Source organism: Saimiri boliviensis, chromosome 1, assembly GCF_048565385.1.
Source record: "Saimiri boliviensis isolate mSaiBol1 chromosome 1, mSaiBol1.pri, whole genome shotgun sequence".
Lineage (NCBI taxonomy): Eukaryota > Metazoa > Chordata > Mammalia > Primates > Cebidae > Saimiri > Saimiri boliviensis.
Window position 1 is genome coordinate 294,457,582 of NC_133449.1, and position 19,006 is coordinate 294,476,587.

Below are 19,006 nucleotides of genomic sequence, written 5' to 3' on the forward strand. Positions count from 1 at the left end.
TTCTTTATTGATATATAATAGTTGTACATATTTTTGGGGTACATATGCCATTTTGACACTTGCTTACAAGGTGTAGTGATCAAATCAGGGTACTTCAGGGAGCCCTCACCTCAGACATTTCTCCTTCCTTTGTGTTAGAAGCATTACAATTCTCCTTTCTAACTATTTTGAAATATATAATTCATTGTTGTAAACTATAATTTCCCTACCGTACTATCAAATACTAGAACTTATCCTTCTCTCTACCTGCTTTTTTGTACTTGTGAACTAATGTCACCACCCACTTCCTTCCCAGCCTTCCCTTTTCTTCTCGTCCTTCTCCTTGCCTCCTGCATGATTGAGCACTGAAGCCATCAGACAAGGTCCCGTAAGGAAGTATCTGCACCAGTAGTGGATGGGGAAGGCCAAATTCATCCAAAGGTGACAAAGCTGGGTGTGAGATGTGTCCAGAATGGGAAAGCCAACTGCAGGGGGACAGAGCCTGAGCACTGGAGGGACACGTAGGCACAGGGCAGCCCCATAGGCATGGGTGTCAGAGCCTGGCCAGAGGAGGGGACATCTAGGCATGGGGTAGCCCTGCAGATATGGGTATCAGGACTCAGGCAGAGGAGGGGACTCCTAGGCGCAGGGCACCCCATAGGTGTGGGTGTCAGAGCTGGGACAGCGGAGGGGACCCTAAGTGAGCGTTAGCCACACATGCATGGGGTGTCAGAGCCCGGGCAGGGAGGGTACATGCTTGCAGGGGACAAACTGGGTGCAAGGTTCAGAGCAGGAACCAAGGAAGAGGCACCTGTATGTGAGGAGGGGATGGCAGTAGAAACAGGAGGCTGGTTACAGACACGAACTGGTCCAATAAAGGAAATCTATCATAAATCATGGAAGCTAGATAGTTTTCACTGTTGGTCAAAGGAGTTACAATTGAAAAGGTGAAAACGGCAGTGAAACCTATGGTGGCTCGAAAATGAAAATGTCCTTGTGAAGTCATGACTATTAGTATATACAACACACACACACCTGTGCACACATGCACACACACGTGGACACACACACACATACACACACACATAATGTAGATATAAATGTCTGTAGGCCTCACCCTGGTGCAGTGATGCCCAATGCCTAATGCCTAGATCATGCCTCTAAATGCTATTTACAAAAAAAAAAAAAAAAAATCAGGGTTTCCTGATTCTCTTATCAAAGAGGGCTGCTTTTAGGTTTAGAGCTGCAGCAGGGAGGAATAAGATCGGCCAGAAAGATCTTGTTCCACCAGAAAGCAAGAAAGGGCTCCAAGGATGGTGGGAATGTATCAAGAGGACACACAGGCCAGCTTGAAGAGGTGCCCACTAGACAAATCAGAGACAATGTGGGCATCAAAATAAATAGCAGTGGTGGCCGGGTGCAGTGGCTCACGCCTGTAACCCTGGCACTTTGGGAGGTCGAGGCAGGCAGATTGCCTGAGGTCAGGAGTTCAAGACAAGACTGGACAACACAGTGAAACCCCATTTCTACTAAAATACTAAAAAAAAACATTAGCCAGGAGTGGTGGCGTATGCCTGTAGTCCCAGCTACTTGGGAGGCTGAGGCAGGAGAATTGCTTGAACCTGGGAGAAGGAGGTTGCAGTGAGCCGAGATTGTGTCACTGCACTCCAGCCTGGGTGACACAGCAAGACTCTGTCTTTTTAATAAAAAATAGCAATGATAATGGTGTATAATCTATTGAATAAAATGGGAAAATACAAGACTGTATAGATATAAATAAATAAATAAATACATTGAAACAAGATATATGCCTAATTTCAAAGTGTCCTTCTACAAAATGTCTTCATTATAAAGAGGAAAAGAGTAATTTCTAGGTGAAAGAGTTGTATGAACACAGCCATAATAGAAGTGAATACCGTAGGTATAAAGACAGAGAAGTGATGCAGCCTGGTTGCACTCCAGGAGGACGCACTCACCATTGCTCTGTGATTCTTGCCAAAGATGCAGAGCCTGAATCTATTCATGAGGAAGCATCAACTCAACTCAAGTTGAAAGACATATTACAAAATAATGGTCCTTCCATCTTTAAAAGTATTAGGACCATAGGGCCAAAGAACCACAAGTGGATTGTTCATCCTGTAGAAGACCAAAGAGATGGGGGAACACATTGCCGTGTGTCATGCCATGCTTCTGAGCTGGGTCCTTTTTTGATGAAAAACATTATTGCAAAAGCTAGAGGAACTTGAATGGGGTCTGGGCATCATATGGCAGTCACAGAGCAATGTGGACTTCCTGGTGTTGGCAGGTGTCCTGTGGTTACGTAGGAGAATGGTACCATTGGAAATACACACTAAAGCATTGGAGTGATGGGGTATCAGATTGCCAACTTATCTTTAAATGGTTTAGAAAAAATAATTCTGTGTACTCTATTTACAACTTATTGGTAAGTCTGTTATTGTTTCAAAATAAAAGTTACAAAGTATATTAGTGATTACACCTCGGGTTGAAAATTAAGGAATACCATCCATAATTTTCAGTTATTAACTAAATTTCTTTAATAAGGCAATATATCATAGCCTGAGAATGCCTTACTTCAAGGGAAATGCTGGGAAAATGAATTTCCTGAAGACAATGAACTCTCTTACACAGTAGGGAAGGAGTATATGGATTTGTCTTAAGGGGACATTTTGATTAACAGATAGGCTCTACGTGCTATCCGTGGATTGCCAATATTCAAAGGAATAAAATGAAACAATAACTTCTTAATATGGATCTGTACTGAACAAAATGCACCCTCCTTTAATGGCTTCGAAGGCAGGGTGATGTTGTCTATCATTTGTGGGCAACCTCTTTCTTCATATGAGGCCAGTATCCTTTATTTTACGTACCATTGCATTAAACAATTACACTACAGCAATACAACCACCGAATTTGTAAAATTCTAATTTATATACACCATGTGTAAAAAGAATTCAATAAAGTGTTTTTCTAGAACCTCAAACTAGTGGTATTTTTAGATTATATTTCCAACAATGGCAAAGGGTACTGAAAGCTCCTTTCTTCATTACTGTGATGTTTACCTACAAATCTGCCATTTAAAATCTGTTCACATGTTCCACCTTTCCCAGCTCTTGGAGTTACTGTGAAACTCTTTCTGAAAAAAATGGGAAATGGACTTCATCTTATTCTGTTCTCTTGGGTCTTATTCCTTTATAAAATATTATGGAGTGAAGCATTTTTATTCTTTGAGCAATTCTAGAATTATCCCATTTCTGGCTGTTTGCTGATAAGGTGTATTTTTCTTTGTCAGTTTTTGAAATTGAGTAAATAAAAATTTAAGATTCCGTATTTCCCATTTTTTTTAACCAAGGCAGGGAAATAAAAAATGCTTTAAAAAAACAACTCAATAAAGAATACAGTATTCAATGACCTACAATACATAAAGCTCTTCATGTAGACCTTGGTTTCCCTTTTTTTTTTTTTTTAACCCTATTTGATTCTTACGGACAGGTACTAAAACCTCTTCTTCTGAAATATTGTGTGTCCTATTACATCTGTACCAGCAGACACTTCATTTATTCATGAAGGGGCAGAAAATATAAGTGCAAAGTGTTCAAGGGATGTGTCCCAGGGTACCCTAAACAGCGAAGGTGCTGTGAGCCATGACATGTTTGAGTGTCTCACTGCTCATGTGAAAGGGGAGTTTACACAGTTATTTTCAGAATGTAAAGGGGCTGAGCAAATTGTTTTCTCATTCTCCTGCAAAAAAAATAAGCCCACCACCGTAACCCCTATGTGAATACGTAATGTTGAGCTTAACAGTTCAAATAAATGAGAAAACGGAAGAGTGGAATTTACAGGAGAAAGGAGAAATGCCCCACAGATATCCTCAGGAGAGGCTCTGAAGTACAGAAACAGGAAGTGAGGGCTAGGGTAGAGATTATATACACAGGAGTGTGTCTTGTACTTCTTCCCAGGCATGACTGGATTGTTCTTTTGAGTAGAAGGTTGGTTTCCAGGGGCTAGGGGTTGGGGGGAATGGGGAAAAGCTGGTCAAAGGATGCACGCTTTCTGTGAGAGGATGAGCAAGTCCTGGGGATGTAATGTACAGCGTGTGTGGCGATGGATGTGTTCACTAATTTGAATGTGACAACCATTACACAATGTATACATATAGCAAATCATAATGTTTTATACCTTGAATTCATACCAACTTTATTAATCATTTACATATTTTAAAATAAACATAAAACACCCACCTTCATTCTCTCATTTGATTAGTTACTGGCTGGCCTCTGCATCTCAGGTGGTACAGGTTACTAGCATGGGTCAAAGGCAATAGAGAGGAATCATATGGCCTTCCTTCTCTTCCTGGGAGTGGGCACTTTTTAGTAATAGCCAAATGAGCCAGGGTGAAACTCTAGCCTGCTGTGTAAAATTAGAGGCCAGTGCCTTTACACTCAGTATGGACAAACAATGCTTAATGAATGCAGGTTTTCCCGGCTACTCTTAATGAATGTGATGTTACAAGCAGTAGGAGATATGTATTGAGAAAAGGGATCCCCAGGAAGCTTTCCAACTAACAGAGACTACTACAGACCCAAGAGTAAGCCTCCACTTCCACCTCAAGTTTCCAAATGAAATAGCACAGCAAGTGAACAAAAAACTGGTTTCTCAGACCCAGCAGGGCTGAGGTGACCCATGTCGAAAGTCCCTTTAGAATGGCATGGCGCTGTCACGATTGCAATTTTCTCAGCCCGACTGCATTTTATGCCACAGCTACGTTTGCTGCAGTTGATCCCCACAGAGCAAATTAAAATGTTTTTAATAGGCAAAACAGAGAATGTTAGGAATTGCTCCAGATCACCGACCCTTGTGTTTATATGTGTACATAACTAGAAATCAGACAGCTTTTAAAAAGCTTGTTAACTAATTAAACAGAATGACTTCTTTGAAATGCCATTTATTAGTAAGGCATAATTTGCTGTTGCAGCATTTTAAAGAACTATTTTATTTTCGAATGCTCATAGACCTGCTAGAACATTTTAAAATGAAGAAATTTTTTATCATTGTAAAGAGAGGGTTTTGAATATGAAGGTAGAGAGAGGTGGGAACAAACCATGAAATTAATCATAAAAGTTATTTCACTATAAAAATGAGTGCTGAATTATAACGTATAACAAGAACACCTTTTGTTCATCAAAATCACACCACCTTTCAGCAATTGGCAAAACAGAATTGTCACATCCAACTTTCCTGCTAACATTACTTTCACGGTTGCTAATTGCTAAGTGACTGTGGATCCCACCAATGGCAGTGGGCTGTTTCCTCGGTGTCATTGGGGGTAAGCCTCAAGGGGCAGAAAGGGAGCAGCCGCCAGTATCACACTACAGACACACCCTGAATGGGCCCACAGCACCTGCCTCACCCCCTGGCAGGATGTGGACAGTCGTTCTCCGCGAATGTAGAGGGTCACCCACCTGCCAGACCAGGTGCTCCTTGGCCCCCGGCGTCGCAGACAGGCAGACGCTAAGCACGATGGTGTGGGAGGAGGAGGTGAGGACACTGGCAATGATGGCATCTCGCATGTTGAAGGGCAGCATGGTGTACACCACGAAGATGATGAAGAGGAAGAACGATACCTGAGGGAAGGAAAGAAGAATATTGAGAGTCACCAAATATTCTGGTTTCTAGGAGCCTCCAGTTTCCATCCCATTAAAGGCTGCATAGAACAGCATGAGAAATGCTCATTTAAGAAATAATCTGTGAACAAAATAGGGTAGTCTATGCAAGTAAATTCACTGGATTACAATATCAGACTAATCATGGTGATGGAGAAAAGTTTCTTTTCAAAATTTTGGGACTTCACATTGGTATCCAAACCATTGCATGAGTATGGATGCAAAGCTGATCCTAAACTATCAGGGTTTTGTATCTGTGCTTTAGAACATGCGTAGAGGGTTCTTGAAGTGGTCTTCCTAGCTGCAAAAGGGGACCCATGGAGGAGGGACAGGCGTCATCAGGGGAAAGCAGATGCCGAGGGCACGGGTATGTAACGAACAAAATAAACCAGCCTGCGGATGGTTTAGCTGCTGTGGAACTCAGTGTGGCAATTCCTCAAGCAGTTAAACACACAGCAGTTTTACTCTTGTGTATATCCCCAAAAGAATTGAAAACAGGCACTCAAACAGACACATGTATGCCCATTTCATAACAGCGTTTTCCAAGTAACCCAAGGTGGAAACAGAAACCATCACAGGGTGAATAAACATCCGAATATTATTCAGCCTTAACATGGAATAAAATGCCAATGCATGCTACCATGCAGAGAAACCTCAAAAACATGCTAAGTGAACAAAATATGGGCAAAACACCTCCTAGTATATGATTCCATTTACATGAAATAGCCAGAATAAGTGAACCCATAGAGGTGAAAAGTACTTCAGATGTTTCCAGGCTCTGGGGGGCGGGGACTGGGCAGGGAATGGAGAGTAGCTGCTGACTAGGTGCAGATGATGAAAAATTCTCTGAAACTAGATGAGGTGTTGGTTGCACGACATTGAGAATATCACTTTAAATTGGGTAATTTATGTTGTGTGAATTCCAGCTCCATCAAAGTAATCTACATGAAACCTCTCAGAGAAACGTTTGGCATGAAAAAGTAAATGATTTAGTAGGTAATAAAATAGATCATTCTTATTACAAACAAGCAGAGACAGAAAGAACATCAAAAAGGATGAAAGGTGAACCATCAGTTGGAAGGGACTGAGATCAGGGAAATGGGGATGGGGAGGGGCATGTGGCCAGCTTCGCAGGCAGCTCTTGACTCCAAGCAGAAGGGAAGCTAAGGGAGTGTGCCCCACTTTCACAGTGTGACCTGTCACCTGAAGGGGATGCTCAAGTACTGCACAGCTGAAAGGACATGGTGCAGTCACTCCAGCACTTCTGGTATGGAGTCTGGATGTGAGCTCCTGAGAAACATGTGGGCAATGGGCTGGGCTCCCAACGGATTAAAGAGAGGGAAGCCTGGGAGAACACCAGGCTTCTTCCCTCCTGGGAACCTGCACCACGTATTACAACCTGAAAAGAACCATCTGTCACCACTTCACTATTCCAGGGTGGTGTCTGATCAGCTGTATTTGCGTAATTGTCATGCACAAAAGAGCACAGGAGAGATTAAGGAGACATAGCCTAAAAATAAATACGGTACTGAAAAGGCACTCTGATTTGGCACTCCAAACTTTTTGCAGCAAGCTTGCTGAATGAATGCTAGTTCAGGTAATCTGACCTGAACATTCATTCTGCAAGCCTGTGTGAAGCTCCTGCAGATGCAGATAGGTTCTGGAGGTGGAGGGTGCAGGACAGAGCCCAGGCTCTCCGGGGCCAGCAGAAGAGATGGTCATGCACACTGCTGTCATCTCACAGTCTGCATCTGGAGAGAATGGCACCAGGCCTCACTGTGAGGAGATGACGGGGTGGACTCTGAACCACCTTCTCTAATTCTTGTGAGTCCAGCCGTCTCGGGATGACGGCCAAGGAGAAACCCACTGTGAGTGGGAAAAATGACCCGGAATCCTCATCGGGAAGCCCAGATTGGGCATGGACCATCTGCTTCATGCCCCCGTCTCCTCCCATTCAATCTATATTTAAAAGGGCCCTCAGGCCAAAAACTGTGGGGGAACACATTGCCATAGCAATATTTTTTTTTCTGGTAAATATTTTTTCTTTCACCTCTTTAAAAATAAAGACTCTGAAGGTTTTTTCAGCAAAGCATTATTATTTAGAATCATATGCATTCCACTTGTTCCATTCCATATTTGGGATGTGAAACCAAGACAAAACTATTGTCTTAGATCACTTGTGTATAAAAATGCAAAGACATCAGGGATGCGTTTGGAGGGACTTGTAGTAAGCGATGCTCTATCTACACAGGCAGGCTGGGGCACCTCCCTCACTTCAGCTTCCCAAGAAAGGAACACGCAGAAGGAGTTCTAGCCCCCAAGTCATCTTCCAAAACCACTTATAGCTAGCACCAGCACTCACTGGGTGCTCGCTGTGAAGATCCCTTCCGAGGTCTCCAGAGAATCTGGCTGAGAACCGCTGAGAAAGGTTTCTTTAGGCATGGGAAAATCAATTGTTGTACACTTATGGCTCATTGAGCAAATGGAATTTATTTTGGAGTCTCTGTATTGCCCTCTCAATACACAGAAAATCTGTTTAATGAAGACATTGTTTTTTCTACACATAACATTTATGTAAAATTGTATATCCCATAACAGATATTAAATGAATAAATTTAGGTACCAGAATTGACAACTACAAAAGAAAGCCTCTCTTTTATGATTACATATTTTCTTCTAATGCAAAACCTTTAACAATGCTTTAAAATTATCATAACTTTTGAGTGGCTTAATTTCAGATAATTTTAAAATTCTAATGCCATCTCCATTAAAATATACTTCTACAAACATTTTGAGTCTTGAAATGGAAGTCTGTGGAAGGCTTATCCACAATAACCAAATGGAAAATAGATCTCCAGTTTTCTGAATACGGAAGCCCCTGTTTGGTATTCATTATGAGATGGCAAACTTAATTTTCAAGGGTCAACTGTGCATTAAATCAAGGCAGAGGTTTCCGTGGTGGCATTTCAGGAGTTGGGCTAGTGGTGCTTGGGGAGCGTTCAGCAGGCGGGACAGGGAGGAAGAAAGTCATCTGCAATTTCAAGTCCCACGGGGAGAATGTTCTTCACTCTTTATTAATCCCAAGGACTTCTTATTTTTTTAAGCCTGCTTTCCAATGCAACTTCAAATAGGGCCATATGTAAAACTAAAATGGATTTGGCACATGTAAAGAAAGTGTGGGTAAAAATTTCCAGAAAGTCGAATGCTATCTCTTGGGTTTCCATGTTACCATGGGGACATTTCCATGGCTGAGAGTCCCCTTAGATGTCCTCTGTTCAGAGGCTAAAGAGGGAGGAACCGTGGCTCTGATTCCTGTGATCCTGCACAGAAACCCCAAGTTTGCACAATAGCTGAAGCATCAGTACTCATTCCAATAAAACAGCTTCAAGTCTGTCTCTTAACTCCAGCTCTGCAGTTGCCTTTTGCAAGACATGCCTATCTTCTTACACATCTTCTACATGCATCTCAAGCTCCACAAGTTTCAAATCAACCAAGAGCTTCTTTACGTTCTTAAACCTGTTTCTCTTGTAGGATAACTCTGCCCATGACGTCTCTGTCTCCAATAACCCAGGTGCGAGTCCTTGAAAGTCACCTTTCAAAATTCTCTCCTCACACCCACATTCAAAAACAGGGTCTTCTCATTTTAAGATTCCAGACCATAGATTGTCTCTGTCTGTCTGCTTCTTTACGTTCCAATCTCACTGAGCTGGTTCCTGGCATTTCTGTTTGTTAGGAAATACGATTCTATACTCTTTCCCTCTGTCCTGCTGCCAAACAAGGGAAACAGAGTGTGCACCCTTCCTCCTTCATGTCCACTCCGTGCCTTTCTCCAAACCTTGGGTAGCCGTCAGGACTCTTTACTAATAATTGTTGCTTTCTTCCTTCTGGGCATGTAGTATAATTGCATTTCACCATTGTCATTTCAGTTGGGTGAGGGGCTAGTGGAAACTTTAAAAGCTCATGCACAAGTGGCCATGTCCTCTTCCGTCCCTGGCAACCATGGAAACATGGAGCTGAAGCTTCTCCCAGGCTGGGTCCCCACATGAGCAGTACAGTTTCTCAGCTGACCTGCACACACTTATGTTCATGTGAGTGGTTGACAAACCTTTGTGATATTAAGCCCTGAAATCCTAAGCACAGTTCAGCTGGTCCTGACTGATACCAAGGTTATAGAAACACACACACACTCATGGGAGGTCTTATTGATGTCATATTTATAAAAAATTGGATGCTTTTATATATAATACTCTGCAATTTGCATTTTTTTCAGTTGACTATATATCATGGGCATCTTTCTTGGTCTATAATCACAAACATCTTATTTACTTTTTACTAACTGCAAAACATTCCATGGCAGTGGGTGCACCATCATTGACTCTGTTTCCCCACCAATGCTCTCCCTCCTGGCAGGATGGGCACCCTTGTCTAACTGCTGCAGTAACACCCCTTCAGTTCTTCCTTGTTCGTTTCTCTAAATCAGCTAGCATTATATTGCCAGATTCATGATTCTGAATGCACAAGTCTAACGTGTTTCTTTCTTGGATTAAAATCCTTTGTAGCTTACCCCAGACCACCTGCACTACATGGAAAATCCTCCCCTGCCTCCACCTGCACTGTCTAGTCTTCTTCATTGGCTTTACTTATTCAGAGCATTTATAGTCCCATTTATTTGTTAATTTTCTCCCCTGACATGGTAAGCACAAAACCGGGAACTTGATTCACTCATAGCCAAGACCCCAATGCCCAGGACAGTACCTCACATATGGTAGACGCTTCATGAATATTTGCTGTCTGCAGAAAAAACTATTATACATCCTAATATGACCCAAGCCATAAGTGCCTTATTAGCATCTATTCACCAAGTGCATCTCTAAAAACATTCCAACATCCTTCTTGGTCCAACTGGACTTGCCATTAGCTATAGACATGTTAATTTTCAAATGATCATTTCTCTATTTAGTAGATCAATTACACTGAAACACTCAACTGAACAGACATTTGTCAGATGCCTGTGGCAGGCAACAGCAGATCGTGAGTCAAATCAAGAGCAGTCTCAGTTCAGGCAGACCCTGTTCTCAGCCCAGAGAAGCTGGACCCTTGCAAATCCCCCACTCCAATCTCTTGACTCAGCACATCTGTTCCTGCCTTCCCCAAAATGTAAGCTCTTCCAAAAAGGACACTTTTGAAGAGTTTGATACAATGAAAACTCACTAGGCAAGGACAACATGAACACTGTCACCACTTTTTCACAAAGAAAGCTCTTTGCAGAGCCAAGCTCAAGCTCATCTTCTTTCTGAAGGGCAGATATAACCCCCAGGGTGAGGGTGCAGTAAGAGCTCCTTGTGCTAATGAGACTCGGAGCTGAATTTTTTTGAATACAGTGTCAGAATTGTGCAGTTGCACAGTGGTGGAGTGGAAGGGACATTTAATCCATGTCTTCAAAGGCAGGCTGCAGAAAGCACAGGACTTGGCAGAAGAGCTGCTCCGAAGATTTCATGGCTTCTTCAGATCATGTGTTCAAGAGCATTAGCTTCTTGAGGCTACTGTAACAAATTACCACAAAGTAGGTAGCTTTGAACAACAAAAACTTTTTCTCTCACAGTTGGGAGGCTAAAAATTTAAAATCAAGGTGTCAGTAGGGTTGGTTCGTCCTGGAGGTTCTGAGAAAGAACCTACTGCAGATTCTGGTAGCACCTAGGAATCCTGAGCAACTTCTGGCTAGTAGATGGATTACTGCAGTCTCCACAGCCATCTTACATGGCCTTGTCCAAGTGTCTGTGCCTTCACACGGCGTTCTCTTCTCCGTGTATCTCTTTCCAAATTTCCCTCCGTCATCGGATTTGGGACTGACTATCAATCCAGTATGACCTCATCTTAACTTGATGACATCTGCAAAGACCCTATTTTCAAATAAGGTACCATTCACAAGCACTTCAGGTTAGCACTTCAATATATCTTTCTTGTAGAACATAATTCAACCCCTAACACGAGGTTTATGCTATAATCAAACTGGGGTTTAGATCTCAAATATTTTCTGCCCACTTCACATTCCATGTTCCATTCCTGAGTCAGAGATTTAAGGCAAGTGTCTAAAATATCAAGGTTACTTATAATTTATAAATCCAAATTAATTTGATAGGAATATTCTTTTTTTACTTTTCGGATATAAAACTACTGTGAAAATGGAGAACAGTTGAGGTACAGTTTAGGGAAAGGTAGAACAGGCTCATGGATCGGTCCTAACTTGATTATACACACATCAGGTCTGTCAAGGTACCACTCTGTCTCTGCTTCAAGGACACTGATCTTTCACAGTGCGGTTCAGTATTTCAGAGTGCAATAACAAGCAACAATGTTCTCGAACATGCCAATCATAGCTTTAAAGATGAAGCTTCTGGTTTGCTCTTTCAAATGACTCTCAACTCTATTATATGAATGGAGTATTGCCATTTGTTGCATTCTCCTCTGGAATGCATAAGGAAGCAGATCGGCAAGCTAATCAGGATTAACTATGAAAGCACGGTGGTTCTGTGGAGAACACACCATCAGAGAAATATTTCCTATTTTTGTTATGCTAGTAACATCAAAGGAAATAACATCTCAGTGAGCATAATGCATTTTATAGCAAAAAGCAGAGCAACTCAAATAATTTTTCTCTCCAAAAAATCTAAGAAATTAGAAATACCATAGTGTTTACAGTAGTAGTAACTTAATTTTCAAAGACACGGATTTTACCAAAAATCATAGGCATTATACCTTCCAACAATAATACCAGGGTATAATTCTTACACATTGTATCTCATTGTTGTTGCAGAATACAACTAGAAATGCCAAAATTTAGTAAAAATTGTCCAAGGAAAGATTGATATCTTGAACATATTAATCTAATTGAGCATTCTTAATGGTAAGTTCTAAATTAAAGTTTTGTCATTGGACGTCATCTATCTCTCAAAGAATTAATGAGTTTGAGAATATTGATGACTTTGATACCTTTTACTAATTAGGAACATTTTTTTTAAACTTTCTGAAAACATAGCTATAAAGCTGTATGGTGGAAATGTACTTTAACATTTTCGACAACAAAATCTGCGAAGTAACAAATATGTTTTTACCTAGATAATTATTTTCTTGTTCCTTGATCATACTTCACATAAGGATTACTGTGAGTCACGAATACATTGGTATACAAATATAACAAACTATGTAAAGGTGTCTTCTATTTAATTCGGGGACCCTAATCCATCTCCATGTCCCATGCTAAACGATCAGTGTTAGAGATTCTTCGAGTATCTCTTTATGATTATCCTGCTTCTCAGGTTTAACTTATTTTCCCTTCTCCTCTCTCCCCAGATCCAAGTATGTGTGTGTGTGTGTGTGTGTGTGTGTGTGTGTGTGTGTGTGTGTGTATACATGTATTTTCCATATAGTCTTCCCCCTGAAATTCCAGCCCATCCCAGCTCTGGTTCAGTTGAGAAACCACCTCTTCCCATGTCAAAGACCCAGGCTGACCCACAAGTATAAAATCAAGAAAAAAGGTCTCTTGTGTCTCCAGTCTGATATCTTCTCATCTCTTCTACAGAGGTCTGGATCTCTGGCCCAGGATTCAGCAACAGTTTAGGCCTCAATGCTTCCAGATGCTTCTACAGGTCTCTTAGATTCCATTCCCTTTTCCATCACTCTGGCTTCCCCAGGCTTCACGAAATTTCACATGGGGCTGCAGGCTGAGCTCCACCGGCTCAGCTCTAAGATCTTACTCTTATTCTCATGTTCATATACCACAGTGGATTACACGGACCTTATAGCCAAATTTCTTAATATTATTTACAGGAAGACATGACACAGAGACTCTATGTGATCAAAACAGGCCTGGAGTATGTGGATGCAATTTTCACAGGGAGATTTTTAAACCCCAACTCCAACAAGTCTCTGTCCTGCTTATACTCTCTCCTGTGTCTTTTAATAAAAACCCTAGTCTCCAAACCTAGGAACTATTCTTAATACAATAATTTTCTCTTCCTCATTCTTTCCATCCCTACAAAAACATTCAGAACCCAATTATTCCCTCCTGCCTGTGACTACAACATCATCCAAATCACATGATCATCCCTGGATTCCTACAACGGCATCCAAATAACTTCTCTTACCAGTGTTCCCTAGAGTGAATTTTCCACACAGAAGTCAAAGCAATATGTTAAAAAGTTAAATCTGATAACATTAATCCTTCTCTGTTTATAGCCCTTCAATGATTTTCTTTTTTTTTTTCTTTTTTATTTTTTCAGACAAAGTCTTGCTCTGTCACCCAGGCTGGAGTACATTGGTGCAATCTGGCTTCACTACAACCTCCACTTCCCAGGTTCAAGTGATTCTCCTGCCTCAGCCTCCCAAATAGCTGTGATTACAGGTGTGTGCCACCATGCCTGGCTAATATTTGTGTTTAGTAGAGACAGGGTTTCACCATGTTGTCCACGCTAGTCTTAAACTCCTGGTGTCAAGTGATCCACCCACCTCAGCCTCCCAAAGTGCTGGGATTACAGGTATGAGCCACCATGCCTGGCCCCTCCAACGATTTTCTGTAACACTTAGGATAAATTAAAAGTCCTCATAATGCCAATAAGGGTCTGTGATGATCTAGTCCTAGTGTTATCTCCAGTCTCGTATCCTGCCAACTCCCATCACCACCACATTCATGCTCCCTCCACACCAGCCCTCCTGTTGCTCCCTGAGCAACCTCAACACCTTTGCACTGGGTGTTTTTCTGCCCCAAAGTTTTTCCCCAAATCTTTCCTTGGCTTGCTGTTTCTTGTCATTCAAGCCTTAGCACTCAGTTGTCACCTCCCCAGAAAGAATCCCCCTGATCTCTCTAGTTCAAATATCCCCCATTTTCTTTCTCAGTAACCACACTACTGAGATAATCATTCTTTATATCATTATTGCAAATAGAATGTTTATTTTTACATTTAAATTTTTTTTTGATATTTTTGAAACTTTTTATCTTCTGTCTTTCCCCATACATATGCAGGCTCTATGCGACAAGGACGCTGTTGGGATGGGTCCCTGCCTTTGTGAATTCTACCCAGCACCTAAAAAAACTCAACAAAGATTTGCTGAAAGAAAGAAGGAAACACTTCAGGTGTAATAACACTTGAAAGTTATGATCAAGGAAGCCTCAAGGAGGCTGACTGACCAGAGGCACATTCTCAGTGGTGTGGAAGTCCAGGGCACGTGTCGGGTGCTGCGCACATGCATTAATTCCGTAGTGCCTCAGGCAGCACCTCTATGGCAGTCATTTTATCCCTGCTCATCTTAACCTCTCTAGTAACAAAGCAGAGTATCATAACTCTTCATATCATATTCTTCACTAGAAGGCCCACATGCGCTATAAGTAAAACCACCTTAGAATAAGTAGTGAAAATTAAATCAACTCCTTTGTGTCCACTGTATATTCTCTACACTTGTAAACCTGGGTCCCATGACTTTTACCTGGAGAGATGCACCATCTGCACTTTTCTCCCCAGTTCATTGAGAGAGTGGGAGGTACCAGCACTTCCTATGCTTTCCTGGAATAACAATGACCCTGCATCCTATTTGATTTTGTGAAGCTCAAGAACTTTGCAACACCAAGTATGGTGCTTGGTCCTGCACCTAGCTGCACCTGGGAGCTTGTTAGGAACATACTTTCTTGGACCCCACCCTAAATTGACTGAATCAGACTTTGTGCTAACCCCGCTTCCCAGGTGCTGTGCCTGTGACCCACACTGCTCCAAAGGGTTGCGAGTCCTGTGACCAGAGTCACTCTTGCTATAGTGACAATCACTGCAGGGAAGTTTCCAATATGCCAACCAGATAAATAGGACAAGGATAATGCATTCAGCTCTGCCTTGCAGTTCTATTCAGTCTTGTGCTAAATAAATGTTGACTAAATCAATGAATCAGTGGACTAGGAAGAATAATTATGCATCTTTTGACTTGGTTACTAGTTTCTATTTCTTGACACCTCCAATTTGATTTAAAAATAAAAACCATTGGAACAATATATATATAACCTTTAAATTTCATTTCGACTTAATCAGAAAAAGGACCACACCAACAATTACAGAGGACATGAGACTCTGGCCTTTTTCAGACCTTCTCTGTGTCGTCATTACCGTATTCTGCTGCTTCTGTTTTACTGATGGAGAACTCTTGTTTCAGAAAAGGTAACCAAACTGTCCATTTGTGTCACCAAATAATATCTCTTATTCAACATCTGACCATTTTCAGCAGAATGCCGTCTTTCTTACTGTGAAAACCATACTTGGAAATTCTTGGAAATTAACTTTATCCTATTCAATAAAATCTTTTATGATCATAATTCAAGATAAAAGCTCAGGAACATGTTGATGACTAGATTATATAATAGATTTTATCTTTCCCATAGTTACCTGGGGCTTAGAATATCAACTCTATAGAATGTGAAAATATTTCCTTAAATGTTATATTATTAAGCAAAAGAATACATATCATGTTCTTTGATGGAAAGCCAGGGCTTCAAAAGAGTCATAATGAAATCATGAATCACTGGGTAGCTTTCATTCTTCTGAAAACGTTATTCAGAGTTAGAGGGATTGATGATAGAATCAGAGGTAAAACAATAACTTTCACTGTGCCTTTTTAAATTTAAAATAGGTAGGAGGTATGTCATACATTTTAAAAAGCCTGAGAAGAAGAATAGTAGGATATAATTTTTTTTTTTTAAATGGATGAGGGAATGCAGACAGCTGGCTGTCTTCTCCAGCTCTTCACCTGTTCTGAACCCTCAGCCTCTACACTGGACAGAGGGACGGTGGCTGTGGATTCTGGCTACATTTCTCCTCTCCTCCTCTTAGTCTTGATTCCTTCTTTTGCTGTGAATATCTATACACCTATATGTGTCATCTTCCCTCTCCATTTGCCACTCATGTATTCACCAGTACTGGTTTTAACTCTGCAATATACAGGCATTTTCCTAGCTGTTATTGATAACACAAGGTCCCTGCTCTTAAGATCTCTGAAGTCTGCCAGAGTGAAGCCCTATTTCCAAACCTGTTCATTTATTTCTCACACCTGCTTTTTTTCCTTGATAGAAACATAACTTCAGCATTTCTCTGAAAGTCTAATTTGTTTAGTTAAAGTCTGCAAACTTTCTACTAAAAATTAACAAGACTGAATGTGGGCTATCATCTCCATTTTCATGGAAAAAGCAAACTCTGTTCCTTGGGCCTGGAATAATAGTGCACCCTTCCCACATAGTACTCCTGTGTCCCTCAGTACCTATTCAGATTGTGAAAGACTTCTTTTGGAGGGAGTTCTCTTGGCTAACATGAGGATGAAAACACAATAGCTCCTTCCTTCCTTGCATTTCCCTCGGTTTCCTAATGTGGAATGTGTGGTGGAATGCCTGATTGCCCACCGTTCTTTCTCCTTCCTCGTCTGGCCCTGGAATCTGGCAGGTGGAGTGTGCTCCCCACCCACCTGAGCGTGGACCTGGCTGTGTGACTCACACTGAGTGATAGAATACAGGTGGCAGTGACACCTTGCCGGTTCAGAACTGAGGCTTTCCAGGCCTCAATCCCTAGTTTTGCCAGCCATCTTGGAGCTCTGACTTTCCACATTGAGACAGTTATGGTCCAGAAAGTCGCATCTCTTCAACTGAGTGCTGGATTAAAGACACACGGAGCATAGCTGGACCCAAACCAAATCCTGGAGTTCATCCTTCCCCATGAGTTTGGGCAGAAGGAGAACAGAAACCAGACAAACTCAGCCAACCTGAAGACTAATGAGTGTGAAATAGGAAATAAATTATATTGCTATAGCCACTGAGATTTGGGGCTTACTATTCAGCATTATTTATCAGAGCAGAAACCTAACTAATACAACCACTTTTGTTAGAAGTAAGGTGCTACTGTAACACCAACCTGAAAATTAGTAATTATACTGGTGACTGGCAAAGAAGGACTCAGGCAAAATGTAAACCCACTGGAAAAATAATTGGTAAACAAAGCATCTCAGATACCCATTTACCAGCAAGTGCAGGCTTCCCAAGCTCTTTGAATTGTATGATAAACTCTTTAGAAATGTCAGAAGAACTGAGACAAAGTGAAACATTAGACAAATATCTCTCAATATATAGAAAGAACATTGTCCAGCTTAAAATTAATCTTTTATCTACCTGAAAATATTTTAGAACCAAGCTTTATTGGCAAGTTTTTTTGTTTTTTGTTTTTTTTTTTTAATTTTACAATTGGGAAAAACAAGGTACTGAGGGGTTAAGTAGTCACCCAAATTCACAAGGCAATGTAAAAAGAAGTCATGGTCTTCTGCTGAAGGGGAATGTTATTCCTACATAATCCCTGCGGTTAATGGGACACCGTGAGGTAAGCTCACTCAGTACATGGGGTATTCATGTTGTTCAAAACACAAATAACCTTGAGAATCTATCTGCCCTAGCAAAAACACCTCGTTCCAACAGCAGGATGCCCTTTTCCTTAAAAATTGCCTTTCTCATCAACTGCAAAGAAAGAAAGTTTACTTGGAAGTAACCAGGTAAAGTAATGTTTATCGGAAAGTGCGTGCTTCTCATTTTTTCTAGTTACATAATTAGGAGAAAATAATGTACCTTTTGATAATTTTTTAATCGTTTATTTCAGAAGGCAGTAAATAACTTTCTAGCTTAGAGTTTTACAAAAGTGGCTCTGTTACCATTTTCATCTCTCCCTGGCTCCCTTTTGATGTGCACCAGAAGAAAACAATCCCTTCCTCAGGTGAAGAAATCCCCCTCCCACTAACTTGGCATGTAGATATCAGTCAAGGACAACGCATCGCATATTTACCCCTTTCTATTGCAATTATTCTAACTTCACTTTCATTAGTATTCAGATTCAAATTACACAATACACTGCCATTAAATCAAGGATTTATTCTGCGCCCACATGTTCAAAGAAAAAGTTAGACAGCACTTAGGTAGCTAGTGTTATAAAACAATACACTTGGACTTAGGAATTACTTAAATAGGAATACACTGACAATTCAATCAAAACAATTAATGGATCAAATATCACAGTGCCTTGGATCTTCTTAAACCGTTTTTTTCTTGGGCGATGGTAACCATGGCCTTCATTTTAATTTATCTTTCTTTTTCCGTTCAAATGCCAGCTGTTTCACCCTACCACTAAGGACTGGGGGTAAGAGAATTTTTGCTGCTTGTCTGTCCAGTATGCAATAACATAAGTGTTGTATGTATGAGGGTTTTTAATTTTTAAATCATGGGCCTATATGTAAAAACATCTAAAAATCATCTGCATATTTTGTATGTAAAAACTAGCTATATA

The 19,006-nt window shown here is 41.0% G+C and overlaps 1 protein-coding gene across 1 annotated transcript in view; it reads right to left on the reverse strand.

Moving 5' to 3' along the window:
* ADCY2 (adenylate cyclase 2) overlaps positions 1 to 19,006 on the reverse strand; it is a 445,240-nt gene that overhangs the window by 319,617 nt on the left and 106,617 nt on the right. The window contains exon 3 of the mRNA XM_003932504.4: positions 5,460 to 5,621. Within this exon, the coding sequence (XP_003932553.2) occupies positions 5,460 to 5,621 (162 nt within the window). The remainder of the gene's footprint in view (positions 1 to 5,459; positions 5,622 to 19,006) is intronic.